At 39.8% G+C, this 13,400-nt stretch overlaps 1 protein-coding gene and 1 pseudogene across 8 annotated transcripts in view; one reads left to right on the top strand and one right to left on the bottom strand.

The window, feature by feature from the left end:
- The window catches only part of LOC147234433 (uncharacterized), a 2,329-nt pseudogene extending 13 nt beyond the window's left edge, over positions 1-2,316 (bottom strand).
- Positions 1-13,400, top strand: part of dgkg (diacylglycerol kinase, gamma) — a 112,266-nt gene that overhangs the window by 10,827 nt on the left and 88,039 nt on the right. For 6 of the 8 annotated variants that reach the window (XR_015106009.1, XM_086144788.1, XM_086144790.1 and 3 more), the window contains exons 3-5: positions 4,227-4,303; positions 10,912-10,932; positions 11,461-11,611. Coding sequence is in view for 7 of the 8 variants with exons in the window: in XM_086144788.1 (XP_086000914.1) it covers positions 4,227-4,303; positions 10,912-10,932; positions 11,461-11,611 (249 nt within the window). In the remaining variant the exon portion in view is untranslated. The remainder of the gene's footprint in view (positions 1-4,226; positions 4,304-10,911; positions 10,933-11,460; positions 11,612-13,400) is intronic. The other 2 variants (XM_086144789.1, XM_086144787.1) reach the window with 1 other exon arrangement.

The following is a 13,400-nucleotide window of genomic DNA, read 5'->3' as shown; positions in this document are numbered from 1 at the left end:
TCAAGGTAAAGTAGTTTAGGTGATACTTAGATTTTTATATGAATTACTATTTCTTGTATCTTCACTTGTGTTTGCATGTATTTTGCACATGTATTGTCATTTATTTATGTGTATAAAGTATTTGATTGTGTAAGTTGAAAATACTAAACTGAACTAAACTAAACTAAACTAAACTAAACTAAACTTCTTCTTCTTCTTCTTTCGGCTTTTCCCATTAGGGGTCGCCACAGCGAATCAACTTTCTCCATCTAACCCTATTCTCCGTAACCTCCTCTCTCACCCCAACTACCTTCATTTCCTCTCTCACCACGTCCATAAATCTTCTCTTTGGTCTTCCTGGAGACCTCTTGCCTGGCAGCTCCAATTCCAGCATCTGTCTACCAATATATTCTCTATCCCTCCTCTGTACATGACCGAACCATCTCAGTCTGGCCTCTCTGACCTTCTCTCCGAAACATCTAACATGTGCTGTTCCTCTGATAGACTCATTCCTGATCCGATCCATCCTGGTCACTCCCAAAGAGATCCTCAACATCTTCATCTCTGCAACCTCTAGCTCTGCCTCCTGTCTTTTCGTCATTGTAACAGTTTCTAGGCCATACAGCATCGCTGGTCTCACCACTGTCTTGTACACCTTTCCTTTTATTCTGGCTGAAAGTCTTCTATCACATAGTACCCCTGACACTTTTCTCCACCCATTCCAACCTGCTTGGGCTCTTCACCTCTTTTCCACACTCTCCGTTGCCCTGGACTGTTGACCCCAAGTACCTGAAATCCTCCAGCATCTTGATCTCCACTCCCTTTATCCTCACCGTTCCACCCGAGTTCCTCTCATTCACACACATATATTCTGTCTTGCTGCGACTAACTTTCATTCCTCTCCTTTCCAGAGCATACCTCCACCTCTCTAGATTTTCCTCTACCTGTTGTCTGGTCTCACTACAGATCACAATGTCATCCACAAACATCATGGTCCATGGGGATTCCTGTCTAACCTCATCTGTCAGCCTGTCCATCACCATTGCGAACAAGAGCTGATCCCAGAGCTGATCCCTGATGGAGTCCCACCTCCACCTTGAACTTCTCTGTTACCCCTACAGCACACCATACCAATGTCTCACAGCTAGCATACATGTCCTGCACCAGTCTAACATACTTCTCTGCCCCGCCAGACTTCCTCATACAATACCAGAGCTCCTCTCTTGGCACCCTGTCATATGCTTTTTCTAGGTCTACAAAAACACAATGCAGCTCCCTCTGGCCTTCTCTGTACTTTTCTATTAGCATTCTCAACGCAAATACTTCATCTGTAGTACTCTTCCTAGGCATGAAGCCACACTGCTGTTCACAAATGCTGACTTCTGCTCTCAGTCTAGTTTCCACTACTCTTTCCCATAACTTCATTGTATGGCTCATCAACTTTATCCCTCTATAGTTGCCGCAATTCTGCACATCCCCCTTATTCTAAAAAATAGGCACCATCACACTTTGTCTCCATTCTTCAGGCATCTTCTCACTCTCTAAGATCCTGTTGAATAATCTAGTCCGAAAATCTACTGCTGCCTCTCCTTGACACTTCCACACCTCCACAGGAATATCATCAGGACCAACTGCTTTTGCACTCTTCATCCTCTTCAATGCCTTCCTCACATCACTTTAACTAATTTGTGCTACTTTGTGGTCTACAATAGTCACCTCTCCTACCCTTGCCTCTCTTTCATTTTCCACATTCATCAGATCTTCAAAGTACTCTTTCCATCTTCCCATCACTCTTCTAGCATCTGTCAATACATTGCCCTCTCTATCCTTAATCACTCAGACCTTTTTTACTTCCTTTCCATCTTTATCTCTCTGTTTCGCCAACCTATATAGGTCATTCTCACCCTCCATACTATCCAACCGGGCATACAAATCATCGTGCGCCCTTTGTTTTGCCTTTGCTACCTCTATCTTTACCTTTCGCCGCATCTCCCTGAACTCATGTCTGTTCTCTTCAGTCCTCTCACTATCCCACTTCTTCTTTGCTAACTGCTTGCTCTGTATATACTCCTGCACTTCCTCATTCCACCACCAAGTCTCCTCACCTACTTTCCTTCCAGATGACACACCAAATACTCTTCTACCTGTCTCTCTGACAACACTAGCTGTTGTTGTCCAATCATCTGGAAGCTCACCCTGACCACCCAGACCCTTTCTCAACTCCTCCCTGAAAACCATGCAACACTCCTCCCTTTTCAGCTTCCACCACTTTGTCCTCTGCTCTGCCTTTGTCCTCTTCATCTTCCTACTCACCAGAGTCATCCTACAAACCAGCATCCTATGCTGTCTGGCTACAATCTCACCTACAACTACTTTGTTGTCACGGATCTCTTTCAGGTTACCTTGTCTATACAAGATGTAGTCTACCTGCGTGCTCCTACCATCGCTCTGATAAGTTACCCTATGTTCCTGTTTTTTCTGGAAAAAAGGTGTTCACTACAGCCATTTCCATCCTTTTTGCAAAGTCTACCACCATCTGTCCCTCTGCATTCCTATCCTGGATACCAAATCTGCCCATCACTTCTTCATCCTCTCTATTGCCTTCACCAACATGTCCATTGAAGTCTGCACCAATTACCACTCTCTCATTTCTGGGAAAATTCTGCATCACTTCATCTAACTCATTCCAGAACTTCTCCTTCTCAGATTCACATCAACATTGCGCATCACACCTTCAATTTCCAGTTTCAGACTCATAAGTCTATCTGACATTCTTTTCACTTCTAGGACGTTCCTAACAAACTCCTCCTTCAAGATAACTCCTACTCCATTTCTCTTCTTGTCAGTACCATAATAGTACAACTTAAAGCCTGCTCCTAAGCTTCAAGCCTTACTTCCTTTACACCTTGTCTCCTGGACACACAGTATATCCACCATCCTTCTCTGCATCATGTTGACCAACTCTCTACCTTTTCCTGTCATAGTCCCAATATTCAAAGTCCCTACTCTCAGTCCCAGGCTCTTTCCTTTCCTCCTCTCTGCTTCTGAACACGCACTCCTCTTCTTCTTGTTCTTGTTCTTTAACCCATGGTAGCCCAATTTCCATTAGTACGCTGTGAGTCATCAGTACCAATGGCGGTCGTTGTTAACCAGGTCCATGACCGATACGGTATGATATGGTTATGGTTGACTCGCATGTTTGGTTTTGGCAAAAGTTTTACGCCGGATGCCCTTCCTGACGCAACCCTCTGCATTTATCTGGGCTGGGGACCGGCACAGGGAGACACTGCTCCGTGCCCCCCCAAGGCAGGCTTGGAGAGACATGGGCCAGTTCCTCCCTTAGGCTGCATTTAAACCAAACTAAACTAAACTAAACTAAACTAAACTAAACTAAACTAAACTAAACTAAAAGATGCTAGTTTTGACTCTGCTTATAGAGCGGTGTTGGTATTTCCAATATTTTAAAAATCAAAATATCCTCATGTGAATATGTTTTTCTAAATTTGATGTGACCTCCAGCTGAAGTCTGGCATCACTAGCCAGACCTCAGTGTGTTATTAAAATCGGACTTCTGTTACACTTCAGATTCTCCGTGAACTCTCTCTGCGTATCTTCTTGTCACTGTCAAACTTTAACGCAAGGATAGGATCATAGCATCCCAGCTGTAAAGCTGCTATGAACTGAGAATAATGACGCAAAGGGTCTTTCATAGTTACTTATCAGAACATGGACGATTGATAGCATCCAACTTGAGCATGTGCATGGATAAATGGTTATGATGTGGTTATGCATCCATGCACTTGTGCATACTCATGGCCATTGGTTTGAGATATAAATCGCTAAGGGAGGTCATTCAGGTTGATGATATGTGCTGAAACTATGTGATGCATTTAATGTGTGTGTGTGTGTGTGTGTGTGTGTGTGTGTGTGTGTGTGTGTGTGTGTGTGTGTGTGTGTGTGTGTGTGTGTGTGATTGTACACGTTGTAGAGTGTCTAAATTTGAGAAACCCATTATGTCCTTTGTTCCCCTTGAATAGCAAGGGGACATACAGTACTTTATAGATACTATGCTTTCTGGAACTAATGAGTAGACAAGTGTCTTTGCTAATACATGAGTTTTTCTTTTTTTTTCCAAGAAATCTGATTATGTGAACCAGTCATGTGCGAGTCAAGTGTATGAAAGCAATTGCATCACAAGAAATGAAAACATAACAAGACAAAGCACTTTTCCTTTTTTTACTCCTCAGACTCGACAAAGAAATTGAAGGATGTGCTGGAGGAGTTCCATTGTGGAGGCGTCCTTTCAAAATACAATCCAGAGCAGGTATGTGTTCAATTTCTATAGCATTAACTATGTCCACCCACTTGCCATGTGAACATGTGTTTTTTTCTTGAGGTCAAAGCAATGTATTTTCTTATAAGACAATGGCAAGTATAACAACTCTCATTTATTGCTGCCGGCACTATGGTGAAATAACTGTTTCACCTGGTGTGTCTGATTTGCTCAGACATCTTCTCTGAAACTGGAATATTTTCCGCATTGTTATCACATTAGGAATGCTCTGAGTAACCTTTTATTTGTGTCTTACCTGAATTGTAGACATTTGTACGTTTATGTATACAAAGAGAGGTGCTGCTATGGAGGCTATACATATTTTATAGGTAGGTAGTGAACTGATTAACCACTTAACTGAGAGATGCACAAAAGGGCCAATGACCATCCACAGGAACAGGCAAAATTTATTGACATTAACTGACAAAAGGACCTTTATTTAGGTGTGTTGACATGGTGTGAGAGAAAGTGAACATTTCATCTGTGTTCGGGCAGGAAATGGAAATAGATCGACGAAATTATTTTAATAAGCTTTTCATTTGAGTGGCCAGTGAATGGGAGAGAAAGGAGACGTGATACTTGCCAAATTGGAAAATGTCTGCTCCAGCTCAACCTGGGGAAAAGGCTTTCAGACACCATATGAAAAGAAAAGTATGATGATGTGTGTGTGTGTGTGTGTGTGTGTGTGTTTGTTTGTCTTTGTGTGTGTGTGTTACAATCAATCCATGTGAAGTTGGATTCAATTCAATTCAATTCAGTTCAAGTGAATAACAATTTGATTGAAAGATTATGCAATCGTATAAACAAAATCTGACACATCAATTTTGATTTCTCAAACCAACAGGCAAAGCTTTGAGCAAGCCTCTTTATGTTGGGTTAGAATGCTCTCAGAATGGCAGCCACGACAAATCATCTCTGCGAATAGAACACAACAAAGACATAAAAATTTGTTCAACGAATCAGTGAATTTGGCATTTTTTTTCCACTATGCAATGATTTTGCAACTTCTGTCTTTTTAGTCTCTCTGTTTATTGGCTACATGCTGGTACAGAGGATTTTTGACTTGGTACAGATATATATTATAGAATCCAATATTACACTTTAAATATTAAAAAAATGCATCATTACATTTTTATAACGGATTTAAAATACCGGTAGTAAATCCATTGTATGTGAAGCTAAACAGCATGGGACTTCCATTGATACCCGACCCATCCATTTTGTGTGATTTTCTATTCTCTCTTGGCATGTTGTTACAGTAAGCTTTTATTGCAAAGCAGCCCTGTCATGCTAACGCCAGCCTGGACTGCGACTTGTGGTTTATCACAGTTGGACATGAATCATTGTTGCTGACCTGTAAAGCCTTGGATATGAATTAAAAGAACTCCAGGAAGACGAGCAAAGGCCATTTGCACTGAATTTAACAACAGAAACTCTTGCTCTGAATGGGATGAAAATAAGTTAAAATGGCATCATAGAGTATATCAAACTAAGTGAAAAATATCAATTAAAACGACTGAAAAAGAGCATGATTTGGCTCTTTCATCTGTTCCATGATATATTAAAAATTATTGGATCATAAATAATCTGCTAAAAAACTACACTCTTCTGTAAAATTCATTCATGTAAAAGCAATGCCACAAATAGTGCAAGTTTTATTCAGATGTATCTATTATAAGTTTACTTTACAGGTAATAAAACCTGGTAAGTTGACGCTATTTTACATGCCTACAACATGCAGACTTTCAGCACAGGTGTGATGAGGTCAGTTGTCCTTCAGTGTCAAGTATTTTGGCTCAGAGTTGCTTGACTATATCTTCTTTTCCAGGTTTAAGAACGGTCACTTAAAATTATCTGTATAAATAAATATCTTTTTGCAGGTATCCTGCCCTTGTCAAACTTTTAAAGCATTGAAGTCATTTAGTCATTAAGTCAAGTCCTTTATGGTTAAGTGGTAATATGGGAAAATATGTTAGTGAGCTGTACTTTGACTGTTATTGTTCATGGTGCAAAGCAAAGTGGTGTCTTTCTTCTCTTTATTTCCGTTATTAATTGCAGGTCACCTTTCAATAGGACAAGGGTTTATGTAACCAGAGGGAACAGCAGCAATGAAGTGTTGCATGAAGAATTACAGGCATCCCTGTTAAAACTAATATCAGGGGCTGTATATTTTCAGATCACAGTTGATATTAGATGGATTCTCATGTATATTTTCCTGCTGCGGTTTGAAATTCACTTCTTATTATTCTCGTTTCGGGCCAATCCGTTCATATGGAAGCATATCGGTATTATACCTTCATAGGTTGCCACAGTGCATCAACCTCTTCCATCTAACCTTATTCTCTATATCCTCTCCTCTCACACCAACTAACTAAATCTTCTCATTAGTCTTCTTCGAGATCCTCTGCCTGGCAGTTCCAACCCCAGCCTCCTTCTTCCAAAAAATTCACTATCCCTCTTCCGCACATCACCGAACAATCTCAGTCTTACTATCTGAAATTATCTAATATTTCCATTTCCTCCACCTGTACTGTCTTGTAGGAGTTTCATATAACACCACTGTGAAACCCCACTTCACTTGTGGATTGAAACATGCAGTGGAACCTTCGGGTCAACAGGGAAACTTGAATCTTTAAGAACTATCTTGAATCTTGAAAATGTTTTGTCCGATCCCAAATCATCAGGGGCAGTTGTCCTACTGACCACAAAAAAAATGCTGCTTTATTGGCATTTTTTTAAACTCACTTGGAAAGGCTATTTTTTAACCTATGAGCTGGCCAGGCCAGAGTGGTCTATAACAGAAGCAAAAATTAGCTTCATACTGCTGTTGTTGTAACTTTATGTCACATGTACGCACCCTCACCATCACATTGTACCCTTTCTTCATTTTCCTCCTTGTGTATCACCTCTGCTTGCTGCTTTACATGTGTGATGTCATGGCTACCAACTAATGACGGAATGACTCATCACAAATAGTTGGCTTGTTCCTACAGCCAGGTAATTATAATTTTGACAGAACAGTTGCCTCAATTTAATGTCAAAAGAAAGTCAGTCAATTCATTCTGGCAGTGCTCCTGAATTGAAACGGATTAAATGACCTGTGTCAAAGTGTCACTGTTGCCCTTGGAAGATATTTACAAACTGGCAGAGTAGAATGTGAGCCCGTTCATCACAAAATGAATCCCTTGGCAGAAAATGTCTGCTCCCTGGAGGGAGGAGAGCTTCCACAAATTTATCTTGATGTACTTCATCTCATGAAGACCTGTCAAACTATTAGCTCAGCTTTTATTTGCAATTGTGCATTGGGAGAGTGCGCATACGTGCAGAGTACATCAACTCCAATGTGTGTGTATTTCTTGGATGACGTGTGCATCAGCCTATTTGTCTAAGTCCAATACACTGCACGACACATGGCAAATTTAAGTATCAAGATCTGTTTGGCCAAATATGGACTAGAGAGTGGTATAAATATATCTGTCTGCTTCATGACCTCCAAGGGTCAACAATATCCACATGAACCTGGAGCTTTATCTTGGTGTATCTCAGTCATGGGTGTCAGATTAAAACAAGCCTAACCCCACCATATAGAAGTGGTTTTCCACACTAAGACTTAAAGTGCAAATGAGATTTACTTTGTCTTGTTTTGGTTCTGACTAAATGTTCTCCATGAGAAAGGATTCATTTGCTCATGTAGCCTTATTTAGTCCTCTCAGTTTGATAGCATTTACTTTGAGAATTTGGGTTGAAATTTGAACCATTAAAACATAATATGGCAAGGCTATTTGCTGTGACAGACCTCATTTAAATTTTGCGTGCATGTGCATGTATGCATAGGTGTCATGTGAGTCTCTTCCTTATGTAAAATTCTGTGAAAAAAAGCAACCTGCCACATACTTTAGACCCACGATTGGCAGAATGACTAATTACAGCAGTGTGAGAAAAAAAGCAACCTGCCACATACTTACGACCCATGATTGTCAGAATGACTAAATACAGCAGTGTCAAAATTTCTGCGACTTATGTGATTCAGCGGGTGTTTAAGATTGTTTTGGGAAGAAATTTGGGCATTCTAGCTAATTTTTGCTTGCTTTTGAAGCAATTCTTTCTTTCAAGAGTAGAAGTGTCAGGACATACATTTCTTTTATATCTCAGCTACCACACAATCACACTAAATTATGATTTCTATACCTCTTTCTTGCATTTATGTTAAGATAAATAGGTTTTTGCTCTGGATGTCTTTCCTTTCTGTCATTACGCTTTTGTTTTGCCAGAGATAATTGAGTTTTGACAATTTCAGAGGAATATTTCAGAGGATTTCATTTCAAACCCTGTAGCAAATGTTGTTGGACAAGTTAAAGGGAGATTCGCGGTTGACAGCTACCTTTTTGTTAAGCTCCCACCATATTCAGGAACCAGGTGTTTGATAGAGCTGCTGTTTGCAAAGCTTATGAACGGTTTTGTGTGGTGCATTAACTTTCCTCTTGTGAATCTGGGTAATCTGTCTGGTATTCCTGCCCCACCTCCACTAGACAGCAGAGGAGCCAATGCTAACTCTGTGCCCAAAAAGGGCTTGATAGTATCTGATGGCCAGTCACCATATCCTTTAACCCAAGACTGCTATTACCTGAGCAGGCAGATAACGCTCTTCTAACTGTTGGAGGATTCCTGAGAGGACTCATCCATCAGTACATTTGACAGCACCGCTGGCAGGTTACAGAACGTGTGTCTCCTGTGCTCTTGTATGAGTTTTATGTGGGAAGTCTTTGAAGTATGAACATCTCTGCTCAAAGCCTGAATTAGAAAACTGTCAGAAACTACTGTCTCTGTAAGTTGGCAACAGAGGCAAATTGGCAAAAACTAAACTAAATGAATAAATGCATAGATATAAAAGTGTTAGGTTAGAATAGTACAACAACCCAGATGCAATTTTGTCTTCATTGTAGTCAAATTGTGCCATGTCACCTGGACTGGGTTTCTTTCTTCTTCAACATATTTCAACTCTCAGCTGAGTGGTATCTTTAGTTCCAATAGACTGAGGAATTTGCGGTATATAATTGAGATAGAAGAAAGCCAGTTGTCATAATTTTTTTTAACTTTTGAAAACCAAAGTTCCATGAAACCTTTGTATCTTATCAAGCTGATAGGGCTGTTTTAAAATGCCTGTGCAGTGGTTTGTACCATATTTTTGTGTTCCAGACATGGACCCATGACCAAATCACATTCAGCTGCTTCGGAATTAGGAAATCCTACAATCCGGTCCTTGTTATATTTTCAGACCTGGTCGGAAGTCTGAAGCAATCTTAATTCCAATACTCATGTCACTGCCCTCAAGCCACAACTTAACCAAAACAAGTAGCCCTTTCTGTTCCCTGAAAACCCATTCCCTGCAGTCATGCTACATTGGTAAAGGTGCTTTACCAAAACCAAATCTGAAATCCTTTCCACTGATTGTATTGGGCATCTTATGTAGAAGCAGAAGGTGTAATGATCTTAATTTATTGATCCCTCATGGTAAAAATCCTTCTCAGCATTTAACCCATTATGAATGAACTATGAGGAGTTAACTGCTATCTATCAACGCAAGGACATTGTAGTATCATACATTGCAGGTATTTCTTAGAAACTCATAGTGGTTATTTTATCAGCGGGGTGCATGGTCTTGCTCAACTTCCAAGGACAATCGCCATACCTCCTGTGCCACACCGCCCCTGGGGAAGCCCTGCTAGGATTTATTATGAGCCTCTCTTATTTGGTGAAGATTTACTTATATTATAGGAATACTTAGACATTTACTTATATATTGGGAATTTTGAATTATTTGTGGAAAACAAAGTGATTATTAGGTTTTTGTTGGAGGATTAACTGTTAGTAGACTTAAATAACCTGACTTGACGGACTCAATATCTATCTTTTTAAAGCTAAGATAGGGTAAATGGCATCATATACTGCCTTATTAATTTATGGAATCACATTTGGTCATCCTTTCATGTCTTGTTCTCTCGTCACAGACAGAAACCATGTTTTCCATACTGGCATGAATTGACTTGAGGGTGTATTTTACTGTAATCATAAACTCGGTGTGACTTTAGTCTCATTTGGAAAACCATAACGGAAGAAATCCCTCACTCTCTGGCTTCTTTTCCAGACAAGGGAGATGCCCTTGTCATTATAAAACATACAGCTTTAAGGTGCACTGCTATTTTGGCCATATCCATTGTTAGCAGTCTTTGTAAATTATCAAGCCAACCTTTCCTGGTTGTTCTGTTAACTTTAACCAGTCAGTCTGTCATGTACCTGCATGAAGATTGGGAAAACCATGGGTCAGATTCTTTTTTACTGACTATAGTTTAATTGTTTGACCTAAACGATTACTCTTGTAATCTTCTAGTTACTCTTGTAGTTTTTTCTCTTGTATTAAAACCTAATCAACACTCCTACTTTAATTTCAATAAGTGAATGAGCTCAACACTGAGAAGCAGACATTGTTCACAGAAAGAACACCTTCATTGAGCGTGTTATGTTGGAGTCAACAGATATCCCCCTTCTGTTTTCCTTTTAACCTCTTCCTTCTCTTCTCCATTATCCCAAATGTAAAACAGCACCAAGATGTTCTCAACAAAGTAAGGCTCAGCCCAGTGATCTCTGCATGCTTTGCGTGTCTATGTGTGCATGTACATTCTCTCCAATAACACTAAAACCCTGCTTTGTCTCAGAGGTCAAAGGTCATGGAAGGTTGGTCTGGATGGGGGCGGGATGGGGCAGGAGGAAAATGAATGGCATTAACAATGTATATGTTTTGAGCATTGCAAGTTAAAAGGGTTGGTAACCATGTATTGTCTGCATTGCTTTCATTGAAGTATTTTTTTTGTTCAAATCTTATTTTTTTATTTATGTCAGGCCAGGAATCTTTAAGTTAATTTTCAGCGCAGCTCTAAGCACCTCCATTGCAGAGACATTTTCACTGCAGATCATTCAACTAGCCTCATGGTACCTTAACTGGCATTCAAACCTTTAACATAAGAAGCATAAAACATTACTTCTAATAAAAAGGAAAGGAATTGATAACAGAACTCAACTGCCATCCATAGAAATTGGAATCTTCTTCACGCATTCTTTTGAATGACTTTTTTTTGTTCTATCCTGCACAGCCCATTGACTATGAGGGCTTCCAGCTCTTCATGGCCACTTACCTGGAGAATGATATCCCAGAAGAGCTGTGCCAGCACCTGTTCACCTCCTTTAAGAGCAAGACTGGAGGCTGCTCGCCCGATCAGTCACGAACGGGAACCAGCTTACTAGGTAAACATGACATTCTAATGTCAGTGGTAAAATTAAAGTTAAATATGATTTCGCATTTTTATCTGTTAAGATATTGTAAAACAGTTTCTGTCAAATCCACTCTTCTAATCCAGTCTTTTTAATTTGCAACACCAATATATTTATCTATAGCCAGGACACCAGTGCCACCTGGCTAACTGCTAACCACTATCTCAAATGCCCCTAAGGTCCGTTGAATGACGGATAAAACTGAATTTCGTTCTGACGTGGAAGTATTCAGAACTGCAAGAAACAAGCACAAAAAGTGTATTTGTCGACTTTTTCATATTATACCAGGTTTGACTGAAAATGACATATACCGCATGTGGAACCAGCGACACTTTGTTGCGGGGTTGATAGCGCATTTAATAGACTTTTATTATTCAAACATTTTTGTCATATTTTGTCCCTGAGGGAGATAAAGAATCTCAACACTTTAACAGTGAAACCCCTGAGGGATCATGCAACTCTCCTGAGAGAGGAACAGACAGAGCCCCATAAACTCAGGTGAAGCGATAACACGCTACAAGGGAATTTGCCACTAAAGGGTCTGAGATGTCAGATTTGGCACATAAGTCTGATGAAGCCTCATATTAGACTCTGATACATTTTAAAATGAAATGAGGAACATGACCTTTTTAGAGATACGTAATGACTTTAGCTCTTAACAAAGACAAGTGCACCAAGAAAACCAATTTGATGTCCATGTGAGCTGTTCGATTTGTCATTTTGTCACTTGAAAGGTATATCTTAAGTTCAACAATGTACTCTGCAAAAACTGAGTATTTTTTCAGAGTACATCGTTTCTCCCCAAAACACATTTCCGGCATCTGTCTTCTGACATGTGAATGAGAGATCGATAATCATTGCATTACAGTGCCAGCCTTAGAAAGAAAATGTAACAGAGATGTGTCAGGGCACCACAATGAATTGAACAGAGAATAACAACATCACTGTTAAATGTCAGTCCTTGAACATCATTTTGTGGCATGTTAGCTATATCTGAGTCGTATAGCAATTATTACTACGATAACCTTTTCACCCTGATCATTCCTCTCAACTTTTACACTGTACATTCTTAGTATTTGCAAAGAATCAAATAACTAAATTGATCAAACATGTTAATTTCAAATACTTTAAATACTACAGTGGGTGCTTTTGTGGGTACATGTGTGTATGCGGTTGGGTGGGTTTCTGGAGGCCACCAGACTGTGTTGTATTGTATAATTGTGCAAGATAACTTTTTTGCAACATTAAGAATTTCATTTTAAAAAGTAACACATACATATAGAATACCTCATATTTATCTGTGCACATTAATAAATGTACACAGGTGGCTAGCCCTGCCATTTATGTGTTATGATATAACAGAGGTTACTGTTTGTCGTATAACTAGTGTTTTAACACGTCACTTCTTTTCACTCTTTTTCTTTATGTACTTTATGCACCTGATGTAAAATGAATGGAAAAAATCAAGATGTATTTATGAAGGAGATCAACCCATAAATTTGAAGTTGTAACACAGCTCACAGCCTCAGCTGATTCTATGAAAACATTAATATTTCACACGCTCTTTCTCACGCAATCTAATGAGGGTACAAAGATGGGATGAGATGAAAATGGTGGAAGTGGAATGTGCCCATATAAGACATGGTTGGGCTTTGTCACGAGGGGTCCCTCCGTCTACTCTGCCCAGCTGAGCGGCTTAGGAGGCAGATGGACGGTTGGGCTGTAAATCTATTTTGGTCAGCGAATATTTGTAAAAGGAAGT

The sequence above is a fragment of the Fistularia commersonii genome, chromosome 4 (assembly GCF_037954325.1).
Source record: "Fistularia commersonii isolate RoL2024-O1a breed Wild chromosome 4, RoL_Fcom_v1.0, whole genome shotgun sequence".
NCBI lineage: Eukaryota > Metazoa > Chordata > Actinopteri > Syngnathiformes > Fistulariidae > Fistularia > Fistularia commersonii.
Note: the sequence above shows the minus strand (reverse complement) of the source record. Positions and strands in the feature narration are given on the sequence as shown.